The sequence below is a fragment of the Mustela lutreola genome, chromosome 6 (genome assembly GCF_030435805.1).
Source record: "Mustela lutreola isolate mMusLut2 chromosome 6, mMusLut2.pri, whole genome shotgun sequence".
Taxonomy (NCBI): Eukaryota; Metazoa; Chordata; class Mammalia; order Carnivora; family Mustelidae; genus Mustela; species Mustela lutreola.
In genome coordinates this window covers 98,784,047-98,808,358 of record NC_081295.1, presented here as the reverse complement: position 1 = coordinate 98,808,358, position 24,312 = coordinate 98,784,047, and the positions used below count along the sequence as shown (strand labels likewise).

The following is a 24,312-nucleotide window of genomic DNA, read 5'->3' as shown; positions in this document are numbered from 1 at the left end:
GTCATTTTATTGCACACTCCCTCCAGGGGATCTTTTGGATTGAAATAAGCATCTATTTCGGTTGGTTTTGTGGCTTCTAGTCAGCCTCTTTGTGACAGTAATTAAGGTGATTGATTTGGGGGCTTCTGGAAATAATAGAGTGAAGGCAACATCATGTCCTAGTTATCGGATGTTTTAATTAATAATCCAAAGAGGAGAATCAAAGTAAAAGGGAAATAAGATTATTAAATGAAACAAACAATAATGGTTTGTCCCTTGTGCCGACAGTACCTTTCATACCAGATGATTTGTCTAGAAGCACGTTGCACGTGCTTCAGGTCCCCCCGACTTCTCTCTGTGTTTCAGGGAATCTGCAGGACTGTTTCTATTCCAAGAGTGAGAAGATATTGGGATCCAGGGATCTCGGGGCCAGAGTCATTGTTCAGTCTTTCGCAGAGGAACCCAGCCGGGTCCAGTTGAAGGGAGTGCAGTTTCGAGCATTGGGGCAAGCCTTCCGTAAGCATCTGAGCTCACTGACTCTGGTGGGAGTTATGAGAGGTAAGCAGGTCCAGGCCTATGACTTCCCATTTTTCTCTCTTCTTGTTCAAGGCTACATGCAGGGGCCATGAGAGGTGACAGATGGGGACATAGGAGGTTCAAAGGTGGATAATTTATAACCTAGATCTGTGGTTCTCCAATTTTAGTATGCCTAACAAAAATTTATTCAGGGGACTCACTAAAATTTAGGATTATAGACTCTGCTCTGATAAATTCTGGTCTAAGGTAGACCTAGCAATCTGAATTTTTAAAAGGAGGTCTTGTGATTCTGGAACAAGTAGTTCTAAGGAGTATACTGTGGGAAACATCAGTATAGGTACAATAGACACAGGGTGAACCACACAAATCTGTGTTTTGAATCCTGCTTTTGTCATTTACTAGCTTTGTGATCACAGGCAAATAGATATTGAATAGTATAAATAATCAGTGCTCTGAGAGCCCAGGCACAGCAGAAAGCCTCTCCATATGAAGTGGTTCTAACTCAGGGGAGTCTTCTGCCTGGGAAAGTGGGGGAGAATGGGCTGAGAACCAGGTGCTTTTCCTGGGCACATTGAGCAGGCAGACTGCAGATCTTGGGCTGAGCTAAAGGCACATGAAGGGAGCAGGAAATACCAAATGCAGGTGAGAAAAACTAGGTGAAAAACAAGATCAGAACCAGAGAAGAAGAATATGACCAGATGTAGATAAAGGTTCTGAAACCAAAGTTGGAGAGACACAAGAGCATACCAGGGTAAAACCCCAATTCTGGATGCGGATGAGCAGAGAACAAGAGACGCTCAGTAATGAGGACAGCATCTCCCTTTTTGAATCACCCTCCCCACCCCCAGCTCCTCCAACATCCACACGTTCAAGCTTTGCCTTCTTAGAAAGGAGCTGTGCTCTGGGGGTGATGTTTGACGGAGTATCAGGACATACTTGGTGGTTCAGGCAGGTCTAGAGAGATGCTAGGATTTCAGCAGCCAATGACAAAGTTATCCTTGAGATCCTTGAAGGCAGAATCCTGGCACCTGCAGCATTTTTTTTTTTTTTTCGTCATCTCAAATCATCTGCACACCAAAGACAACTATTTATTCTAATTTTCCGCCCACCACCTTATTTATTTTTGACATACAGTTAGTTAGGGAGATGGTTCCTAACATGGCTCCTTCCCTGCACACTGGGATGATCAGTATCTTTGAGCCCTGTTCTCTTGTTCTTCAGTCTCCTGGTGCTTACTGGAAGTAAGCAGGAAGCAGAAAGTTTGCTGTGGGACCAGCTCCTGTAGCAGTTGGGATAACAGTCACATATGAGTCTTATCAATTAAATGTAATAAAAATCTTCCCTTGCTCAAAAGTCAGTCTGTCTCCACCAACCTGTTTCAAAATAGCTGCACTTTTATTTATTTATTAAATTTCATATTAGTTGAAAATTTTCAGAGCTTTAAAAGTTTGAAAATCACTGAATTAATACCAGTTGTCTTTCCCAGGAGGGGTACGAAACTTCTGGCTTCCTTGCCAAAGAATCTCTCATTGTTTCATGCCCTGAAGGTCTTTGTACCCTGTCTGGTCAATTGCCCCTAGGTACTAGAGTTAGAAGGTGTTGGAATCTTTTCTGCTTTTACAGGAAAATTCCTGAATTCCACCCATAATAATTCCAAAAATGCATTAGTAATTATTTATCGTTTAGTAATTATTTATCGTTCAGATGCTCAGGACTATACTGAATGAATGATATGTAGAGTTCTGGAGTCAGGAAAACTCTGCAGCAGGCAGTGTTTCCTACAGAGGTGAGTGTGGATGGGTTGACTTACAGGTGAGTAAGGTGAGGATACTTGGTACTAGAGGAACTGAGGTCAAGGACAATGCAGAGGCTCAATGTCAGTAGTGACACTATGGTTGAGAATTTTTTGGATAACTCCAATTTAAAAGTCAAATTATTCCATAAACCAAAGTTTTTTCAGTACTCCAAGCATTTGATACATATATAATATTTCTCACTATCTGGAAATAATATAAAACTCCTTTGTCAGGATTTATCATTTAATTATCCATTATGATTTTTTTTTAACTTTTTTTTTTTTTAAAGATTTTATTATCTATTTGACACAGAGAGAGAGATCACAAGTAGGCAGAGAGGCAGACAGAGAGAAAGGGAGAAGCAGGCTCCCTGCTGAGCAGAGAGCCTGATGTGGGGCTGGAGGGCCATGATCCTGGGATCATGACCCAAGCCGAAGGCAGAGGCTTTAACTGACTGAGCCACCCAGGTGCCCCTCCATTATGATTTTAATGTAAGTTTCTTATGCCAGAATGAAGATACCCAACTAAGCAGAATTTGCTTAGTTTTATTTGCCCAATTCCTGAAATATATAGTTGATACTCAGTAAATATTTATTTATTGACTGATCCAGTTGACATAACTTGATGGGGAGGGCATAAAATATGCCCATGGAAACAGGGCAATGATTTTCCTAAATGTCAATTTCTTTTAACATAGTAGAGTATTCACCTTTCACTTTCATAAATCTACCATATTCAAATGTGAGAGTTATGATCCTCAGGTCAACCTATGATTTTGCTTACATTTTGAATAAGAATCTCTGGCTATCTCGGGCCAAGAATATAATTGCCTGACAAATTAAATAAATTATGTCACAGCCTGAAGAAATAGTGACTGTATCTCCACATGGAAGATGTGATTTTCAAAGATCAGATTTGGTCCTTCAGTAGTACTCCTCATGCTGTGCATCACTTCTCTTTAGCCACTGTCTGCCATATTGGGATAAGGATAGCAAAGAGGGTGGCCAACTGGAAATCCTGACAGCCGTTTGTTCTTTGGTGGTTTGGCCATACTGTCTCTTCCTCAGATGGTTCCTATCTAGCACCCGACTCTTGGATTCCACCTTGCTTAGCCTTGGTATCTCTGAGGTACATTGGCCTGAGTTGCCCAGGTTCTTGATTCAATTTCTCTTTCCAACTCCTCATTTCCTTAGTTTCATTACTGTGTGTGTGTGGGGGGGGGGGATGTTCTCAGTTATAGAACAACTTGCTTTGGAAATGATCAACAGAATCTGAGGAACCCTCAAGGTTCACTTCAAATGTTTGCCGTACTCTTTCCTCTTCAGATTCCTATATACAGGGTTGCACAGTGTGGAGCTCCTTCAGTAGAGGCCTTAGCATGTCAAGGACCTTGGGCCTGAAGGTGGACAGTAATGTATTCTACAATATTTTAGGACATACACTGCTGGTGGGTAAGTGATGAACTTGTTTAATTTTGGCATTCTTGAGTAGGACAAATAGTTTTTCAAGAAGAATTTTCCCACAATTTGAATTCCCAATCTACAAAAACCTTAGCCTCTGATCATTATAAATAGGCCATAGCTTAAAATTCTGAATTTAAAGTTACCTATCACTAATTAGCTTCCTCAACTGTATCACAAAGAAACTGATCTTTTAAAGGTGACATTTCAATTGAGGTTAATAAACATGACATGGGAGTTTTTCAAATTTACTGTCAGCAATTTTCGCAATAATTTAGGGTCACATATATAAATCTCTGCATAGACTTATAGAATGTTAAGCCTTGATGTTGGACAAGAAGTTAAAAATCCTGAATTCTGTTCTTAGCTTCTCCTATGGCTTGCTAGAGAAGTTCATGTTTCAGAATCTTCTGCTTGTTCACTTGTATCTGCTTTTTTCTCTGAAAGTTCATTCCTCTTGCAGAACCCAGAATTATCCCTAAAAAATGCAAATTACATCCTATCACTCTCATCCTTAAAACTCAAAGAATTTCTTATTGCTCTTAGACTACAATCCTAAATCCTTAACCTGGCTTAGAAGCCTTCCTCAGTGATTTTTTTTTTCTCTGTTAACATTTGTGAACTTGTCTTGCTCTTTTTCTATTCCTCTGTACTCTAGTTATGCTGAGCTGTTTTAATTCTTTCAAAAAGCCACCTTTTTTTGCCCCCTAAAGGCCTTTGCACAAACTCTTTCCCTCTACTAATACTGCTTGCTGTCCTCCTGAAAAGTTGTCTCCTCCATACTCCCAAGTGAGGTCCCTCTATTTAAGCTCTTTGAGCACCAGTCATTATTTATTGATTTAAAATTACATATCATATCTCTGATCATCTGATTAATGACTGTTTGTACCACCAGATTTCATGTGAACATTGTTTCCTTAGCATTTAGCACATTAACTGGTCCTTTGTACGTATATTTGTTGAAAGAAGTAAATGAATTAGTGAACAAAAGATCTTTGAATATATTGCAATACAAAAGCAAATCAGAGGTTTTCACTGAAAGTCAGACTATATTTGTTAAATGGTGTTGCATATTTAAATTAATTCTGTGATACCATCAGTGGGAACATGTATGTGTTTCATTTAAGAATGATCGGTTGGGAAAAAAGTTAAAAGGTCCTAATCCTGAGAGGGAGACAGTTTAGTGAGAAAACACAGATCATATAAACTTGGGTTAAAACAAACTCCAGGTCTGAAAGACAAAGAACTAAGGACAGTTGTGGCAATCAGGGAAATCTTTCGATTGGACGGGGATTGTAAATTTAACTGCTACAGAGCAGTTAAACTCACAGGTGGAAGATTGACTTTGCTTATTCCTACTTTTGTCGGTGTAAGGGAAAAGTTTGCTGAAACCCAGAGCAGAAATTCAGGAAGGTACCATAACAATATTAATTTAGCAGAAAATAATTATATGGGATAGACATTAACTAGGCAAAGAGGAAAACCTGCAGGAGGAATTTAGCCTTTAGTGCTTATTATGAATTGGAGGCTCTTGACATTGATTATACTGCAGGTGATGAAATTAGAATATTTGTTTTTTAGTGCATTATAGATAAAGTACTTAATTTCATGCAAAATAGATTTGTAAACCCAGTTCATGAAATGACATGGGAAACTCATATACCTAAATACCTAATAAGGAGAAGGGTCTGTGGGGCTGTTCTTTACTGATGCTACGTATATGGCTAATCGGTCTCTGTGGCATGGCTCATTTTATCCTTATTTATTTTCTTATTTATTATTCTTTATTTATTTTCTTCTCTTCTATTCCAGGCCACTGCAGATAGTTGGTGGCCAATTTGAACAGCTAGGGAAGGGGTTGGAGTAGACACAGACATATGCAGCATTTGACTGTGGGGACACTTAAATTCTTCCTAAGAAGTAAAAGAATACATCTGTTTCTTTGTTCTTTATTCTGCTTAAAATGAACTTCTGACTCACTATGACACTCTAGAATGAAAAAGCACATATAATCTGTATCTCTTTGTCTGGTCTATGAATTAAAAATACACAAAGAAATTTAAAATAAACCATACCCAGAAGAAGAAATAGTGAGGCCGTATCTCTCATTTTCCTGGGTATGAACTGAATGAGGTAACATGACCTTTTGTTCCCAGGTACAAACATGGACGTAAAATACATGTCTTGGGAAGCGACTCCTGAAAAAACAACTGGTAAGTATATAACTTGGTTTTAAATCAAGCTATACTCCACTTAAGTTGTCGTGTATTTTATGGACACATCCGATGGCAAAATGTTAACTATCTTAAATTTGTGGAAACTACTAAATTTTTCTTAAATATATTTATTTATATAAGCATGATGTAAGCTGTGATGTATGCTAGTAGAAGCAAGACTGTTGAATTATGTAAATATTAATTATGTTTGTGGCTCCCCTGGGTTTGATTTATCTTTTCTTAAATTAGAACAGGGAAATATCATAAGAAACAATGTGATCATCAGTGTTTCTGGCACCGAGGGACTGTCCAGTCCTGAAACGTTGACACCATCTGGTATCTATATCCGTAATCCAACCAACATTATAGAGGTAAGACCTGTAGCTCCACTAGGAAGGTCAGAGCTTGAGAGGCCATAAAATTCATTCCAGAAGTTATTTGGAGGAGTGGAAGAATAAGATGGCATAAAAATGTTTACTAGGTGGCACACTGGTATTGAAAAACAATTTTATGATTTTATGTTAAACAAGTGCTTTGGTATAAATGTAATTATTCTCTCAGAATTTCTGTGAACACTCTTTGAAGCAATATCTATCTACCCGTGGCAAAACAAAGGAGATATTGATTATTTTCTGGTCCTTTAGATTAACACAAACTATAATATCTTCCTGAGCTGTCTGCTGTGGTTTCTGATTTTTGTCCCAATTTCAATAATAATTACTTATTAAGTCTTCATTGTTTTCCTCTGTAAATGTGGTCATATTGTTGCCCTTTAAGAGTATTCAGAACTAGGGGTCAGGGCCCCTGGGTGGCTTGTTGGTTAAACATCTGCCTTTAGCTCAGGTCATGATCTCAGGGTCCTGGGATTGAGCCCTGCAATGGGCTCTCTGCTCAGTGGGGAGTCTGTTTCTCCCTCTCCCCCTTCCTCTGTTCATGTTTGTGTGTGCTCTCTTTGTCTCTAAAATAAATAAATAAAATCTTAAAAAAAAAAAAAAGAACTAAGATTCAGCAAAGTCACGAGGTATATGAGATCATGTCAGATTCCAAAACAAATAAAGCACACTCTGATGGCCTTTTTTGTCCAATTATTTAGTACAACTTAATGTTACTTTTCCTTGGTAAATTTACCTCTAAATACTTTAAGAAATTAAATTTTTACAGTACCGTTTAACCGTAGATCGTGATTGAAGAGTTACATCAGAGTAGTGAAAGACCAGTTAGTTTCCTCTTTTAATGAGTCTATCCTATGGATCATCTACCAAAGGGTTAAGGGCCTCAGTCTTCCGGGACACTAGTCTGACATCTCTTGTTTCATGGCAATTATGCCAGATTTCTGAGGAACCGAGAGAATGAATGTCTCTCTCTGATCATCTGTTTTTAATTACCTTCAGCTGAGTCACCCCTAATAAAAGTCATGGTTGTCTCCTCAACCTTCCTCCAGACTCTTAATTATGCTTATTCCAAGCACAGCACTTACACACCATTTTAGGTGCCTAATAGGGGCAGCTAATATGCCAGTTAGGAAAGGAAGCAGAACTGCTTTAGACTGAAAGAAACCAAACTCCACAGCCAGGGCAACAAGAGCAGCATTTAACGTGTAGGTGACGTTGGGGCTTGTTGGGCACTTATGCCCGCAGCCTTGAGGCCTAAAGAACTGTGTTTCTTGCATGTCTCAGAAGGCATGACTTGACTACACTGAAATGCCCAGAGGAAAGTAGGTCCTCAGCTTTGTCCAGTTCATCTTCCTGCCTGAGACTGGAATAGATCTAAGTCCTGCATTGAATGCCAGGGGTAATGTCCATCTGACTTTGCTTCACTGGGTAGCACACTGGAGTGTGGCCACAGGTCCTGGCCTCTGGTCTATTGGCATATCGAGTTTACTAGAGGCACAGAAAACCACAGGGCCATCTAAAAAGCTGATTGTTTACCTGAGCTTTTGCAGACTGACCTGTGAATAGTACCAAATTAGCAATGAAAAAACTGAATCGAAAGCAAGCTGTTTGTTTCCCATTAGAAGTTTCCTATTTCTATTTCATTTATTTTTTCCTCTTATATTCATTTTACAAAAGTGAAAGAAAATACAACATATATGTTTTGAGAACGAGGCTTTTGTTTAAGCTGGTAGTGTAGATTCATTAAGCATACTTATTAGGTGTTCTTAACATTTTCTTTGATGACCTTCAAGGTCTGTGGTTTTCTTTTCATTAGTTTATTAGTCTTTTAGATCCTAGCATAGTATCTGAAACATAGTAGTGGCTCAGTAAAAATTAATTGAATATAATGAAAGTATAATTCCATAATCAAAGAATGGAGGGAGGAAAGAGAAAAGTAAAAAATAGATTCCAAGATCCCACAATCATTTTGATGACTGAAAAATAAAACATTTATATGAAGCAGCGTTTAAATCCCATGGGACTTCTCTATTAAATATTGCACAACACACGCCAGTTTTTTAGCTGCATGTCACTGCTGTTCTACTGTGCTATCTCTTTTATATCCTGTTGTTTAGAATGTATCACTGCTAAAGTCGTAGGTGATAACTGTTTTATGTGGCAAAACCTAAAAATTATCAACTTCTCTTGATCCTAGGCATTTCAGTTACTGAGTAAACACTAAGTTAAAGTTTATTAAGCGTGTCCTATGTGGGAGATACACAGAATACTTTGAAAAATCTATTTTAGAAATATGCCTTACTTCCAAAAGGATGATAAGGAAGCTATGATAACAAAGATGGGTGTGTGTGTGTGTGTGTGTGTAATTGATTTGTGGAACAGGAAGGGATTTAGAAAAATTTGCCATCTCCCAGGGTATTTTTGGTATTCAGGAGAGAGACATTCCTGTACTCTCTGCAACTGTTTCATGGGCTGTGGCTTCTATGTCCTACTCTACCTGAAAGAGAGTCAGACTATCCTGAAAGAGAAGGTAGTCAAGTCTTGGGTATGCTCAGTTTTTCTATTCTTTTCTTCTGCCTTGCTTTGATGTTTTCTTGCAGTCTGGCAAAATATTATTATTTTTTAAGATTTTATTTATTTATTTGACAGAGAGAGATCACAAGTAGGCAGAGAGGCAGGCAGAGAGAGAGAGAGAGAGAGAGAGAGAGAAGGAAACAGGCTCTCTGCTGAGCAGAGAGCCTGATGTGGGACTCGATCCCAGGACCCTGAGATCATGACCTGAGCCGAAGGCAGAGGCTTAATCCACTGAGCCACCCAGGTGCCCCTGGCAAAATATTTTTTAAAGTCACAGTATTTGTATAATTTATTGGGATTTTTCATTTTTGTTTCCTTAAGTTTTAAATTTTGACATAATTTTAGGTTTAGAAGTTGCAAAAACATAACCAAGAGTCCCTGTGGGCCTTTCCCTTAGCATCCTCCAGTGATACCATCCCCATAACCATCACCATATAACAGCTGTCACGTAGCAATATCGAAACCAGGACGTTGTCATTGGGACAAAACTGTTAACTGAACTAAAGCCCTCATTTGGACTTAAAGAAGGTAACACAATCTTAGTGTCTGGGCTACCACTTCTGAAAGCCTTGACTCTCCCACTCTTATCAGGAGTCTGACCTTGATATCTCTGGCTTGGCAGGCAGGCAGAGAAGAAACAGTCGATTCTACGGGGATTTATGGTGACATGTTATTCCCAGTTGCCTTGATCCAGAGCCTAGGACACAACGCTCTGTCATAGTGTACAGAATTCACCTTGGCTCCTCGTCAGCCACTTGGACAGCATCCTCATCTTCAACCCTGCAGAGGAGGAGGGGATTTCAAGTGTGATATTCCTTTGTAGTTTTCTTAAGCATAAGTGGTCTGTCTCCTGGCCCAGGCTGCAGCTGAGCCAAGCCCAGGACAGTTTCTGTGAGAAGTGAAACCTGAGCTTTGTGTCTTCTTGCTAGGGATAGGATACTCAAGCATGCTCTTCCTGTTTGAGTGTCTGAGGAACTTGCGGTTTGCCTCCGAATACTCCCTAGGTAGGCCTTTGCCATGCTTTTCAAAAAACAGATTGGTGGTGGCTCTTCTGTGCCTCACCTGTGGCATTGACAGCATCCCTTTCCAGGCAGTCTTCCCTCAACTCTCCAGAGTCTGAGACTATGACTCCGTTGATGAAGATCTCTTGCTGTCTAGAGGCTCCGTGGCTCCATGTTTTCAGTAGACATACCCTCTGTCAACCTCAGGCTGGAGAGTCTTTGCTCTCAAACAGCAAGGGCCTGTTCACTTCCAAAACTCTAGAGTATCCCATGTGTATGTAGGCACTGGAAATTTTCCATGACCAGACTCCTGTTTAGGATAGTCTGTGGAAAAACCCTGGAGACAAGCCCTTTGGAAACATCCATTTAATTTGAGGGGAATTTGTTCTGGTTTGTGAATCAATTTTGTAAGGAATTCTGTGTTTAAAGGCCAATTTCAGTTCTCTAGCTCTCCCCACTCAATAGCTAATGTATATTTAAGAGCTGCCTGAAGGGTTAACTCACTTTTTTTTCTAGTGATTATAGATGCACACCTCAAGGAGCTGGCTTACTTGGGCAGTTAATTTCTCTCTGGAATTTCTCTTGCTTGAATGTCCATAATACATTGACTTCCGCAAAGAATTGATTTCCACACAAAATTCCCTGCTTGCCTTAAACCCTTCCCCACAAGCCGCCGGCTGCCTGCATAAATATGTGGTTTTTTCCTCATGAATCATTTGTAGCATACCCAATTGGAATGGAGAGTAAAAAGGGCCAGGAAGTAATGTGATCTGACTGTTCAAGTGCTTCTTTTATAAGAAAAGTGAGCCTTACCAGCTAACAGAAGACCAAAGTTATAATATCCTGCCCAACTATAAATGCACTTGGAAAGCATTTATATTTATATATGTTCACCCAGATGTTCCATAAATGCTAATGACACCAGGGCAAGTGATTCCACAAATCTATTCATTTGCTCAAAATATGTACTCTCTGAGCACCTGTCTGGCCAAGGTGATGAATACGGGGATAGTCCGTAGAATACATTCTTGAAATATGTGAATCTTTTCCCTCCCGGTAGAGTCTTGGTGATGAATGAGCATTTCATTGGTAATGATATCGAGTTGTATGTCCCAGTGAGATATACGTTTCTCATTGTTTATATACTTGCAGAAAAGGTGGGTGTTTCAGAAACCCCTTCTTCCCTAAGTCTCAGTGCTTTTCCCATGGCTCAAGTATGCTAGAGACATAGCTACTCCACGAAGGTTAAGTGGAAGGTGGAAATTCACAGGGACTTCCCTAAGGAAGGTTCCAGTTGTGTAATCATAACAATCAATAGTCATGTTACTTCCTTGTGTTTCTGTTAGGACTGAAGTGTGTATTGGGCACTTGTATTTGCCAACCCAGGGACAGTGATCCTTCCTAAAACTTAGAACCATGAGCATATTTCCTGTTTCTTAGCATGTAGAAAGAATTGAGATAACTGATTTGATGCTAGTAAGTATTCTTTTGGGAAATGCCTGATGGCAGATTTAAATTTTTTAAAAGATATAAATACCTTCCCGGTAAAGACTGTCAAAGTATTCTTATAGTAATTAATTATGTTTTTATATTAGGTGGTCTTTCCATAAAATCTGGAGATGGGCTACTAGAAAGCAGGAATTGTTTCAACAATGCATAGCACCAGTCTAGACCACGGATTCTCAGTCATGGTAGTATTAGTATTTTAGGTGCTAATTCTTTGCTGTAAGAAGCAGCATTCCTCTTCTCTACCCACTTAAGGTCAGTAGCATCCCTCCCCCTCAGTTGTGACAACTGGGAACATCTCTAAAGCTTTCCATGCTCCCTGGGAAACAAAATCATCTCTGATTGACAGCTCCAGCTCTAGACTATGCCACCTCAAGATGACTGGAGTCTTAGAGATGGCCCAGGTTCCCTGAAGTCATGTTAGAATATTGAATAGTAATTCAATTTCATATTGCATGATGTCCCAAAGTCACTTGTGCCAAGTTCCGTGTGGTAGGTGAGATATGTACTTAGAATTTTAAATGGCCTCAGAAAATTGGAGAAATACTTGGAATCCAAAATAATGAAGTACAGGAGTAAAGGGGCTGCTGGTCCACAAAGAAAGAACATGTTCTGGAATGGAGTAAAAAATGAGGAATGGCGAGCTAATTACAAATACCCAGGATGAGAGAGCTTTCTGGCATACAGTGAATAAAAAGCTAAAAGTTAAGGAAACAGCACCTTAATTTTGTCAGCCTGTGTTGGCTTCCCGATGAAGTGCTTGTTGCTGCCTGCCGGCCAGGCTTCCACTAGCCGTGAACTCTGGTCCTCACTGATGCTTCCGCAGAACCAGGAGACCTCCAGGGACTAGGGCATTGGAGCATTGGTTCGTATTCTCACATGAGGCAGAAGTTGAATGTTGCTGGTTTTAAAACAACCTGTTTCAGTTTTTCATCAATATTGACTTTACTTGGTTCTGTGTGTGAGCGTGTGTGTGTGCGTGTATGTAAGTTCTTAGTGGAACATGTGGAACACCCAGAGAGGACAAGACTTTCTCTCTCTTTTTTAAGATGTTATTTATTTATTTGACAGAGAGAAAGAGATTAGGGAGAGTGCACAAGCAGGGGGAGTGGCAGCCAGAGGGAGAGGGAGAAATAGTTTCCACTGAGCAGGGAGCCTGATGCAGGGCTCAATCCCAGGACTCGGGGACTATGACCTGAGCCGAAGGCAGTCATTTAACGAACTGAGCCACCTAGGCATCCCAGGACAAGTCTCTTTAAAGTTCCCTTCTGTGAGGAGAATTGCTATCTAATGGCGGTTGGTGGTCCTCTCCGGTTCAGAGAGCTACCTTTAATAGCACCTAAAATCTTCTCATTTAGGAATTAAGTATAAGAAAGTATAAGTCTAGAATGACTGGGGCTGTGTGGGCTGAAATGATTTTGCTCAACCTAAGGATAAACAGAGAAGAGCTATAAGTAAGAATGTGTTTGGAGTCTCTACCATCAGTCCTCCCTCACTCAGAATGGAATAAAACTCCTTGAGCCATGTGAGAGAATATGAGAGAGCTCTGCCCTGACTAGCCAGAACTTTCTCCATGAGTTCTAACCCTTTTTTTGTGTCCTGTTCTAACATCCATATTCCTCACTCTCTGTATCAGCATTCAATAGACATTACGGCAGTCTCAATCTTTTCTTCTGTTGTTCAAAAAGCCCATCAGTAGCCAGTCCTCATTAACTTTATGTCTACACCTTGATAATGCTCAATCCCTTCATGCTGGAGTCTCAGAACCCTAATCCTCCTTAAACATACTCTTCAAAAATGTCATGTCTTTCCCTGCTGACTAGTGGGGATTGGCTCAATCCCACACCCATGTTTTACTCTGGGCCCTCTGAACTGCCATTTTCCCCTTTGGTGGGAATGGAAGGGATTTTATACTGTCTGGAATTTGGGTGAACAGAACAACTCTTTAGTTAAATCTGACCTGAAAAATGCTCTCCAATTTTGAGGAAACCTATATTCAGGTAGCAACATCCAAACACTATGCTATGGGCTCTGTGACTTTGAGGAAGTTACTCAACATCTCCAAGATTCAGTTTCTTTGTGAAATTGTGATAATAATATATAACTCAGGATTGTTGTGAAAGTAAATGAGAATAAAATCTGGTACCTGGACAATAGCAACTTCTCTAAAAATCTTTACTCTGAATATTATTATCACGTTTGGTTCTAAGTTAAGAATGAGATAAATATTTCTAAGGGAAAGAAAAACTTGACATAAATATAACTTGCACTGAGTTGGACTACCTTTTTGCTGGGGTCCTGGGAACAGATAGCTCCTGGGGCCCTGATTGTCTAGGTCTCTATTCTCCTTCAGTTTTCTGTAGTGGCCTCCAAGTGCAATAGGCTCCTAAGGCAGCTCTTGGCAAAATCACCAGGAAGTGAATTCTTTCCAGTGTTTCTCTCTTCTTTGAACATCTCCTGGACCCTCTGATGAATAGACAGTACAGTGTTAGTATCTCAGTCACCTCCAGAGCAGTAGTTATCAAAATGAGGTCAAAAGATCACTTACATTGGACCCACCTGTGGTGCTCAAGAGTGCAGAGTACTGTCCTCCAACCCTTCACCATCAACTTCAGCACCTGTGAAGTCAGAATAACTAGTGGTGGGGACCTAGAAATCTGTATTTTATATGCTCCAGGTTAGGGTTTCCAGACAACATACAACATATGTGACTAAGTTTAAATTTCAGAAAGATTAATAAATTTTAGTGTAACTATATCCTATATAATATTTGAGATATACTTATATTAGAAAAAAAGTTGTTTTTTTCAAATCTGAAATTTAAATCTAACTTGGCATCTGTGTTTTTTGTTTGCTAAATCTTATAGCTCTATCCCGCATGCACACTAAAATTTAAGAAACTGTTCTAGCAAAAGACTCACAACACAGTCCTACCAAGCCCTGTTTAGAGGCAACTATGGTACTGAAGTATTGTTTTAAAGAAAGACAATGTTTTGTTGGGTTGTAGAGCATCACAGTGCCTTTTGCTTTTAATTCTCTCTTCTGTGACTTGATCCTAATGTTTGGGATGAGCTTTCCCAGTCCCATAGCATGAGCTCCCAGGAGGTGAGTTGCTCGTAGGAATAAGGCAGTTTTCTTATTGTCACACCGGCAAGGCCATGTCAACCCCCCAGGTGATCAGGGAAGAGCTATGCAGTAGCCTCTGGATTTCCATTTGTCCCTGGAGCACAAAGCTTGGGCCTGAGGCTGACTGAGTGTCCTGTTTCTTGACTTCTATTCTCTAGGTAGACATGGGCATCTTGGCCTCAGACCAGCCTCTGAGGCTGAGAGAGAGATGCACATAATTGCCTAGGAAGTAGTCCAGCAGTTTGGTCTCTTGGCCCTTCAATCCTCCTCCTGGAACATGGAAGAGCCAATATACCATTTACCTTACTGCCTGGAGTTAGAGGTTGCAAATTCAAATACCCATGGGTACTTGCCTGGTATCATAAATAAGTGACACAGGAAGGGTGGGGACTATGCCAGAATAACCATAATCTAAGAAGGTAGGCACTTCATAACCCCAGCTGGTCCATGGCTACCCCCACAGGAATTTGCACTTTGTATTGTTAAAAAACTGAGAGTCTAAATTTTTATATTAAGTGTCCCAATTGTAAAATACTAGAAACAAAGTCACAATTTTTATAAACATTGGGCAGGCCAAGCAGAATACCTCTATATACAATAAAAGACTCTTTAGGGAATTAATTTTCTACTCTTTCTTAAAATATATTACACAGTGATGAGTCTATGTCAATATCTTATTGAGTTTATAAAGAGAATCCATTGTGTTCAGTTTGATCAGAATTAAAGCACCAATCTCATGTGGTCCAATGGAGAATTTAGATTTTATATCAGTGTATAAAAGACATCAAATTATTTAGGTAGAAAATCCTATAAAGAAATAATAAGGTGATTAAAATGATCTAATCAGGAGAAGAGGACATTGAGGAGATTCAAGCTGGTATTTGATCTCAGACGCTGTGTCTCAGTGCATAACTGTCTCAGAACAAAGGCATAACTAGTATAATCAGTGGTCTTCAACCCATAGCCAAATCATTGATTTGTTTGAAGGATTGGAGAGGACACTTTGTATAGACTTGGCTTTAAAGTAAGCCTTTGGCTCCAGTACTATTTCAAACACCAAAGTGAAGGGCACATACTGATGAAGAAGGAAGCCTTTTACTGTGGAATCCTACAAGACTACTTTAACATGAGATACCACTTACTAAGGTAAACAAATTACAGCCCAGTTGAGTTGCACTGAGGAAGAAAAATGAGAGTCTATCTGATTCCTGGGGTCAGGGGGAAGGATTGGGGTGTGTGAAGAGTGCATGAGCCATGAAAGTATCAATATACTTGGGCAGGAAGTAAATTAAGAGAAGCAGAATGACCACATAGAAAAGTCTTTCTTTCTGGCAACCTTATAGTATCTGGAATAACTATTCTTTAACTATCCTTAATTTCTGTAGGGAAACAGGGTGTATGTTGCTGGTTTGGGATACTTTTTTCATCTGGTGACCAGCCAAACATCACAAGCTCCACTTCTCTCCTTTACCCAGAATATTGCACATTCTTGTACAAGGTAAACTTGGGTAAATTCATCTACATTTTGGGTGTGAGATTTAACTATTTTTTTTTGTTTTTTTACAACACTCTCAGAGAGGTGGTAATCTGGGGCATCCATGTACGATTTTATGATGCACCTGTATAAGCATTTTGGATTATAAAAGTTTGGTGGTGAAGGGAAGGAAAGGGATAGGGAAGTCACTGGAGAAGGCAGCGGGACAGAGTGCGTCTTTCATATATGGAGACATAAAATTCAATAGAGAGAGCAATTAAATTTCCAAGGGATTAGAAGAAACCAGGAGGTGAGAATGCCTGGGCTCAGGATCTGAGTAGGGTGAGGAGCCTTTGGGGAAAGGCTCTTGGCTGGGGACAGGTACTCTGGTAAGAGGGGAGGGGACTTGTTCAAGGTTTTGGTACATGAAGTTCAGATCATCTGCTAAGAGCAAGAGCTGGGAAGCATGGTGGGAACATGGGTGAAATGTGGACTTCAGAGTCATTCAGGCCCTGAATCAAATCTTGCTCGACTAGAAAATTTTTGTTTGCTTATTTCTTGTTTTTTTTTAAGAGTCAGATCCCTCATTTGTGTAATTTATGGAATTACACAAATTTGTGGAAGTTTGATGTGATAATTAGAGATGACTCCTATGACGCACCTAAAGGACCACCTAGAATATAGTAGGAACTCAGTAATTGATAGCTATCAATAATTATGATAGTAATAGTATAGTGATACTGCTCTGATGGACAGTGAGAGGAGAGTGGAATAAGGATTCAAAATGATTGCTGTGCCATCTTGAAAGAGCTAAGTCTAGAATTAGCACATGTGCCATGAATTTATCATTAAGATTATGAAGTTTTACCAAGATGCTCTCAGCAGCTCTGCGATATGAGCAAAGAAGATACCCAGAGTCCTGTGAAGGTAGTGCATTTCAAGGAGAAGAACAAAAGTTGGAGGGAGTAACGGTGCTCGTATCCACTTTCCTAGTGTGTTCTAATGGGCTAGGCACAGGTGTCCAGTCTGCTAGGAAGGGGTGAACCTAGAGAAAGGCTGGGAGAAGAGACCGAGATTTTGGCAATCTGCATCTGCTGAGATGGGAGCAGGTCATGGAGGGTCACAGAGAGGGAAGGCTGAGGGGTGGGCAATGCTGGACAGGGAGAAGGTTCATAGGCCTCATCTCCACTCTCCTTATCCATTACCTTCATTTTATATTTCCCAGTGAGAAAAAGTGGGACATTTGGAACACAGAAAGTGGCTGATTTTCACTCTTTGTTTTGCTTTCAAGGTCTGGTCTCTTTATTTACCCTCAGTTTCGGCCACCTTGGGATAATGGCAGGGGCCCCACCCTGTTCCAGAACTTCACAGTTTGGGGAAGTGCAGGTGGTGCCCAGGTAAGCTATGTTAGTTTTTCATTAAATTGTCATTTGTTCTCTGAGGGTAGTTTATTATGTGTCTCTATTTAAAGGGGGATGGTTTGGGAGCCATAACAATATTATCACAGTATTAAGGAGCAAACAACATCATAGGTGTGTGGGAAAATTGTTGAATGAATTCCTACTCTGGAAGCCAGGGTCAGTTTGGTTCTACTCTGGTGACTTTTCAGCAGCTCTAATGGAAACAACAGAATCATAGAAATTATAAGCAGGAGGAATCATAGAGGTCCTCCGTTCCTCACCTCCCATGCCTATTTAGAGATAAGAAATGAAGGCTCAGAAACTAAAGGGATTTGCCAAAGTCACATAGTTAGTTAATAGCACAGCCTGGTGCAGAACCCAGACACCAAATGCTGTGCATTTGATATCTTAATATCCTGAATAATGCATGCTTCAATCCTAAGAAAATAATGATGTTCCTCATTGAAAGAAAAATTCCAGCTCACGATGCCATTCTTATCTTTATCAATGAACCACATTTTCTTCAAAAAGGAAAAAGTTCACATTCAATCATTCACTTTTCATGAACATAGTGATTTCTTGTAAGGAAGCTTTGGGTGCTCACAGTTAACAGCAACATACAAAATTTTCCACGGTCACTCTTTGGTGCTACACAGAGAAAATTACACACACTTGGTCCCTGCCACTTAGCAATCTGGAGCCTAAGATATGTAGATGAAGAAATAGGTTTACAGGGCATTCAGGAAGCAGAATAAAAACATATAATTAAGTTACATTAAGAACGTTAGACATGTATTTCACATATCCAACAAGAGGAAGATGATTGTGGATGGGAAAAGCCCAAAAATATATAATTAGGAACAGGAAGAATACCAATTTTATTTAGTGTTTTGTTCTTACTTAACTTTATAAAGTACTTTGTTGCCCATAAACATTATGAATAAAGGAGTTACAAATCCAGCAGAAACATTGGTTGAGTCCTGTCTTAAGCAGAGAAGAAATTCATGCCTTACAGAGACTTATACTCTGTTTTCATGCTCTTGAATAACCTTTTTCTAAAAGAAATAACCTAATAATATGGACATATTAAAAGGTGGTCATGAGTCAGCTTTCTCAAGTTCTGCAGTCAGAAGTGCTAAACCCATGAAAGAAAACACAGACCCTTAAAGATGAAACTCTTGTATACTCAAGTTTAATTAGTCAAAAAGTTCAAATAATGAGAATGCTTTTGGAATTTTGCTTTGATGAAAAGAGTAAAGGAAAGTAATTAACATAATAGCAGGGAATTTAAAAAGTAACTCCCTCCAAAATAATCCTGAAAAAGAATAAAGATTTATACTTCCTTATTTTAAAAATTACTACAAGGCAATAGTAATCAAGACAGTGTGGTATGGACACAAGGATAGAAATATAGATCAATGGGATAGAACTGAGAGTCCAGAAATAAACCCACACAACTGATTTTTCACAGGAATGCCAAAACCATTCAGTGGGGGAAGTATTAGCCTTCTGAACATATGGTGCTGGAATAATTGGATAACCACATTCAAAAGAATGAAGTTGGATCCCTACCTCACACTACTTATAAAAATTGACTCAATAATGGATCAAAAACCTAAACATTAGAAAAAAAAAACCTATAAAACTCTTAGAAGAAAACAAAGGGGTAAAAATTTATGACTTTGGATTTAGGTAAAGATTGTTAGGTATGACACCAAAAATATAAGCAACAGAAGAAAAATGGATAGATTAGACTTTGTCAAAATTGAAAATTTCAATGTTTCAAAGCTCCTCATCAGGAAAGTAAAAATACAACCTATCCAATGGGATGAAATATTTGCAAATGGTATATCTGATAAGGGAATTGTATCTAGAATATAGGAGAACTCTTACAACTCAACAACAAAAAGACAACCCAATTTAAAAAATGAGCCAAGTATCTGAATAGACGCTTTTCCAAAGAAGATACACAAATGGCGACAAGCATGTAAAAAGATGTTCAACATAATTAGCTATTGGAGAAATACAAATCAAAAACACAGTGAACTACTACTTCACACCCACTAGGTTGGCTAGAATCAAAATGATAACAAATGTTGATGAAGATGTAGAGAAACTAAAACCCTCACATATTGTTGATGGAAATTTAAAATGGTCTAGGTCCTTCAGAGTACAGTCTGGCAGTTCCTCACATGATTACACACAAAGATACTATGTGATCTATCAACTCTACTCCTAGGTATATACCCAAGAGAAATAAAACATAGATTCACAGAGAAGCTTATACTCAAATGTCTAAGCAGCGTTAGTCATAATAGCCAAAAGGTAGAAACAACCCAGATAGTCACCATTGGATAAGTGGATAAATATAGTGTGGTAAATGAAAACAAAGGACTATTACTTAGACATAAAAGGAAATGAAGTCCAATACATGCTACACCATGAATGAACCCTGGAAACATTATGTTCAGTGAAAGGAGCCAAGTCCTATCCTTGTGATGTTGGGCAAATCCCATGATTTTTCTTATTTCATTTGTAAAATGGGAAGATAAGTTATAACTTATCTGAAAGGATAAGTTTGTTTCAAGAGTTAATTACATGCCCACATGCAAAGTGTCCGGAAGAGTGCCTGGATGTTTGTGGAGTATGTAGTGATAGATCAGTGTCGACAATAATGTCTCTGCAAATTTTAACATTGAGAAATGCCTTCTGTATCCATCAAAAATGTGTTGTGTTTAAATTTCATAAACTTTCATTGTTAGATATATCTGGCTTTACTCTAGTCATTAGGCAAGAGCATCGTGTTTATAGATACTTGACCAGAAGAATCCACTGGGTAAAATTGTGTCTAAATATAAATTTATATTTATTTGATGATATTGATAGCTTGTAGTTAACATTTGGGGATATTTTCTTATTTAATCATCTTAATAAACTTGAGGGAGCTGCGTCACTATTACACTATTTTTTGAAGGAAAGGAAACTTTCTGGGTAAGGGTTAAAATACTTGATAAAGTCATATAGTTCAGAATTCCTGGATTCCGACTCAGGTATCTGGCCTTTGTGTGTGCATGGTAATAAGAGTTGAGAAGAACACCCTCTCCTCACCATGTTTCCTAGACGCAAAGAGATTCTTTTAGAAAAGGGAGAGTGAGAGATGAGAGTACATTATGAAGGTATTCACACCACAAATAGGTAATTTTTGCTCTTGTATCTTGGTTTTCTTTTAAAATCACCAGGTTATCTAAATAATGTTGGGTGTTCGTTGTTTTAAAATATGAGTGTATTTGCCAGAATTTGGGCTGATGCCTGTAAGTAGGTCACAACTGTTGTTAACAGTTCAGATCATAACCTTTTTTGTTTAAATAAACCTTTGTGTCTTCAAAGATCTATCATTTTATAAAAGCTGTAGGTGTATAAATAATGGGATATGCTAGCTGTTCGATTCTTGAAAGTTCAAACACAAAGACTCATTGATGGGCAGAAGCATGATACTATGATAATTCAATGCTACCAAAAATCAATTGATCAATCAATCAGTCAAGGCTACCTAAGCCTTAATTAATAGGAAACATCTACTTGAAGATATGATTGTGAATATGACCCTATTTAATAAATAAAGGAATGACTGTGTTAGGTTAATTGCTAGTCCAGACCTACATCCTGATGTTGGTTGAACTGAAGTCTAGGAAAAGAAATGTCTTACCTAAGATCATGTAGTTAGTTCCTATCAGTTCTAGCTCAAAACCAAGAGCTCTGTCCCCCAAACTAAAGGGACTCATTTAACTCTAACAAGCTAATTTTGCTAATACTCAACCCCTGTTTGGGCCCATTAGCCCACATTGTCATGAATATAGATGTACATAGCATATTTTGTGTCTGTAGTCATGCTGAATTACTTATTTCATATTGCAATTTTCTGATAATATTAGTTAAGGTATACTCTACTGAGGAAAAGATTAAGTACTAGAGTTCCTGGATGCTCTGTTTTTCTCCATTAATTTTGTGTGATTTGACAACTGCAAGCTTATTTTAGATATGTGAAAAATTTACATTGACATTTTTAATGTAACAGTTATTATGAGGAGAAATGAAAAGTACAGAGGGGATGTTGCCAAAGGGGAATAGTTAACACTGACCTCATGGCAACTTTGGGATGTCTGTATGGATATTGGTGAACAAAAGCTGCTTAAACATGGAATAGCATGCTTATTTATACTTAATCAATAATTAAAGAAGCTATAGGAATTCTGCAAGAAAAATCAAGCCTCAGACCTTTGCCATAACATATGCTGTTGTTTTATAGATTTTTAGAAGTAGTAATCTTCACCTGAAAAACTTCCAAGTTTATTCATGCAGAGATTTTGGAATTGACATCTTAGAAAGTGATGCAAATACTTCAATTACTGACAGCTTATTACTTGGCCATTTTGCCCACAAGGTAAGTGCCTTAGTGTAGTTGTTTTAGGCTGTCCATCAAAACAGAATCATATGTGCTAGGTTCCCTGGTGATCCAGGATATGTAATTTTAATAGCATTCTTCAGTGAATCTTGTATTTAGTTGGTCAAATTTGGAAGAGGGTTTTTTTTTTTTTTTTTTTTTTTTTTGTAACCATGGTGAAGTTCATGATAAAATTCAAATATACACAAGGTTTCAATGTTATGGGTCCATATAAATCATAAAAGTCATGAGTAGCCTGAAGAATTCTAACTTGGTTGCTATTTAGCATTATTTTCATACCAATTCAATAACAAACTAAATAATTTTGGGTTAGTTTACTCTAACCTCACAAGGATTATGGAATAGCATAACTCTACATTTTCTCTTTGTATTCTGGTTTGCTAAGTTTCAACATCAACATTTTATGGGGTTCTTATTCTATTTAGAGTTCCTCCCTGAAGGAGGTAACATAAATTTACATTGTATAGTATACTAGGGCTTCTTAGATGATTCCCTAATATTTGCCCAAGTGTGGGTTTCTACATGATAAGTGCAGACTATAGATGCTTCTCTGCCACTGTGTGGCCTGAGTAGCAGAATGTAGATGAAGAAAAGAAAATTTCTCAGGTGTGGAACTAGAACTACTGGCTTCCCTTAAGATAAGTCCGTGACTGCCATTGGTCTTTTTTTTTTTTTTTTTAAAGATTTTATTTATTTATTTGACAGAGAGAGATCACAAGTAGATGGAGAGGCAGACAGAGAGAGAGAGAGAGGGAAGCAGGCTCCCTGCTGAGCAGAGAGCCCGATGTGGGACTCGATCCCAGGACCCTGAGATCATGACCTGAGCCGAAGACAGCGGCTTAACCCACTGAGCCACCCAGGCGCCCCTGCCATTGGTCTTAGTAGCCTTCAGACCTATAATGGATCTCCCAAGTTCTTGTTCTTGAAGGAGTTACATGTATATTCATATCACATTGTCATAACAGAGATGGCAGAGACCTATAGTACTTTTGAAAACCAAGGAAGGAGTTTTCTCTTTAGTCTGTTCCTCAGTGTTTTGACCAATTGAAATTTAAATAATCATCACCCTTTGTACTTCCCTTGGAGCTTATTTTTACAGGTATAGATATAAATATTAAGTTTAAAAAATAATTTTCATACTAAGCTTCATTTTTCTATGTTTGGTTCTCAAACTTAGTTAAGTCTTTTTTGAACCATCCTTTTCAGGAGGGAAATACCTGCCAGTTTTTCCTTTTCTCTAAAAGGATTACCACCGTGAGAGATGAATCTTTTCTTAGATTGCAGAATTTTCAAGAAAGAATGGAACCCAGATTTAGATTCTTTGATACTGATAGATCAAAAGCCCTTAAATTCTTTAGGAATAACTTTAGAGAAGATGCCAAAAACATCTCCATCAAGCTGAGTCACTAACTGTCCTGGTAAATTAATGTCACAACATCTTAATGGATATTAAATAGACATCATAATGTCTATTTAGAGAGTGACACAAATTAAAATATAAATTATGAAAAAGGGTGCTTATCATGAGATAATAAAACATAATCCCACCCCTGGGGTGTGATTCATTACAAATGCAATGCAGCCAAAAGAGAACCTCTCAGTCTCTTAAGAAAGTGTAGGATGAAAGTCCTTGAATAGATGATTTTAAGTGGTTTGTTCTAGGAGAGATCTAGATCCTGGTTAAGCATCCAGATCATAAAACCAAGGAACTTTAGAGCTAACTATTAGCTGAGAGTTGATCTAGTTAGAACTCCTGAATTTACAGGTAAAGTGATGGAAGATTTAGGAAGTCAAATGATAGCCCAAGATCTATGCCTAGTGTTGTGGAGCTAGAACCACCAGTATATCCTCTCGCTTCTGGCCAAACACTCTTTCAATTGCACATGGAAAACAGCTTCGGCGATGAGCATTGCCTACTCCAGTATTTTCTAAAGTGTTTGTCATGGAAGTCTAGTCCCAAGAGAGGGTCTGAGAAAAGCAAGCTTCTTAGGTTAATTACATTTAGTATACACTGTTGACAATATCTCCATTCCCTGACATTCACATGGCATATTCATACTTTAAAGGCTCCGTGAAGTTCTACTGTTGAAAACAAAAAAGTGAAACATCTACGAATCTTTACTTAATGCAAGATTGCTCAGATTTATTTGGGAACCACTCTATTGCCATGTGAAACTATGTCAGTTGTTTAAAAAAAAAAAAAAAAAAAAAAAAAAAAGGATGCCTGGCTTTCTGTGGTTGTGGAACTTTGATTTTAGCTTCTCTCTTTCATGCCTGCCATCCCTTTAGGAATTAAGATTTTTCAGAGAATGTGGTTTATCCATTCTCTGACCTTCTAGCCACATGTAACTAGTAGTACACAATTACCAGCGAGTCCTATCCTAAAACA

The 24,312-nt window shown here is 38.6% G+C and overlaps 1 protein-coding gene across 15 annotated transcripts in view; it reads left to right on the top strand.

Moving 5' to 3' along the window:
• Positions 1 to 24,312, top strand: part of PKHD1 (PKHD1 ciliary IPT domain containing fibrocystin/polyductin) — a 475,577-nt gene that overhangs the window by 185,026 nt on the left and 266,239 nt on the right. For all 15 annotated transcript variants that reach the window (XR_009354742.1, XR_009354743.1, XM_059178234.1 and 12 more), the window contains 7 exons: positions 346 to 537; positions 3,638 to 3,763; positions 5,929 to 5,985; positions 6,238 to 6,359; positions 15,973 to 16,085; positions 17,353 to 17,458; positions 21,768 to 21,902. Coding sequence is in view for 13 of the 15 variants with exons in the window: in XM_059178234.1 (XP_059034217.1) it covers positions 346 to 537; positions 3,638 to 3,763; positions 5,929 to 5,985; positions 6,238 to 6,359; positions 15,973 to 16,085; positions 17,353 to 17,458; positions 21,768 to 21,902 (851 nt within the window). In the remaining 2 variants the exon portion in view is untranslated. The remainder of the gene's footprint in view (positions 1 to 345; positions 538 to 3,637; positions 3,764 to 5,928; positions 5,986 to 6,237; positions 6,360 to 15,972; positions 16,086 to 17,352; positions 17,459 to 21,767; positions 21,903 to 24,312) is intronic.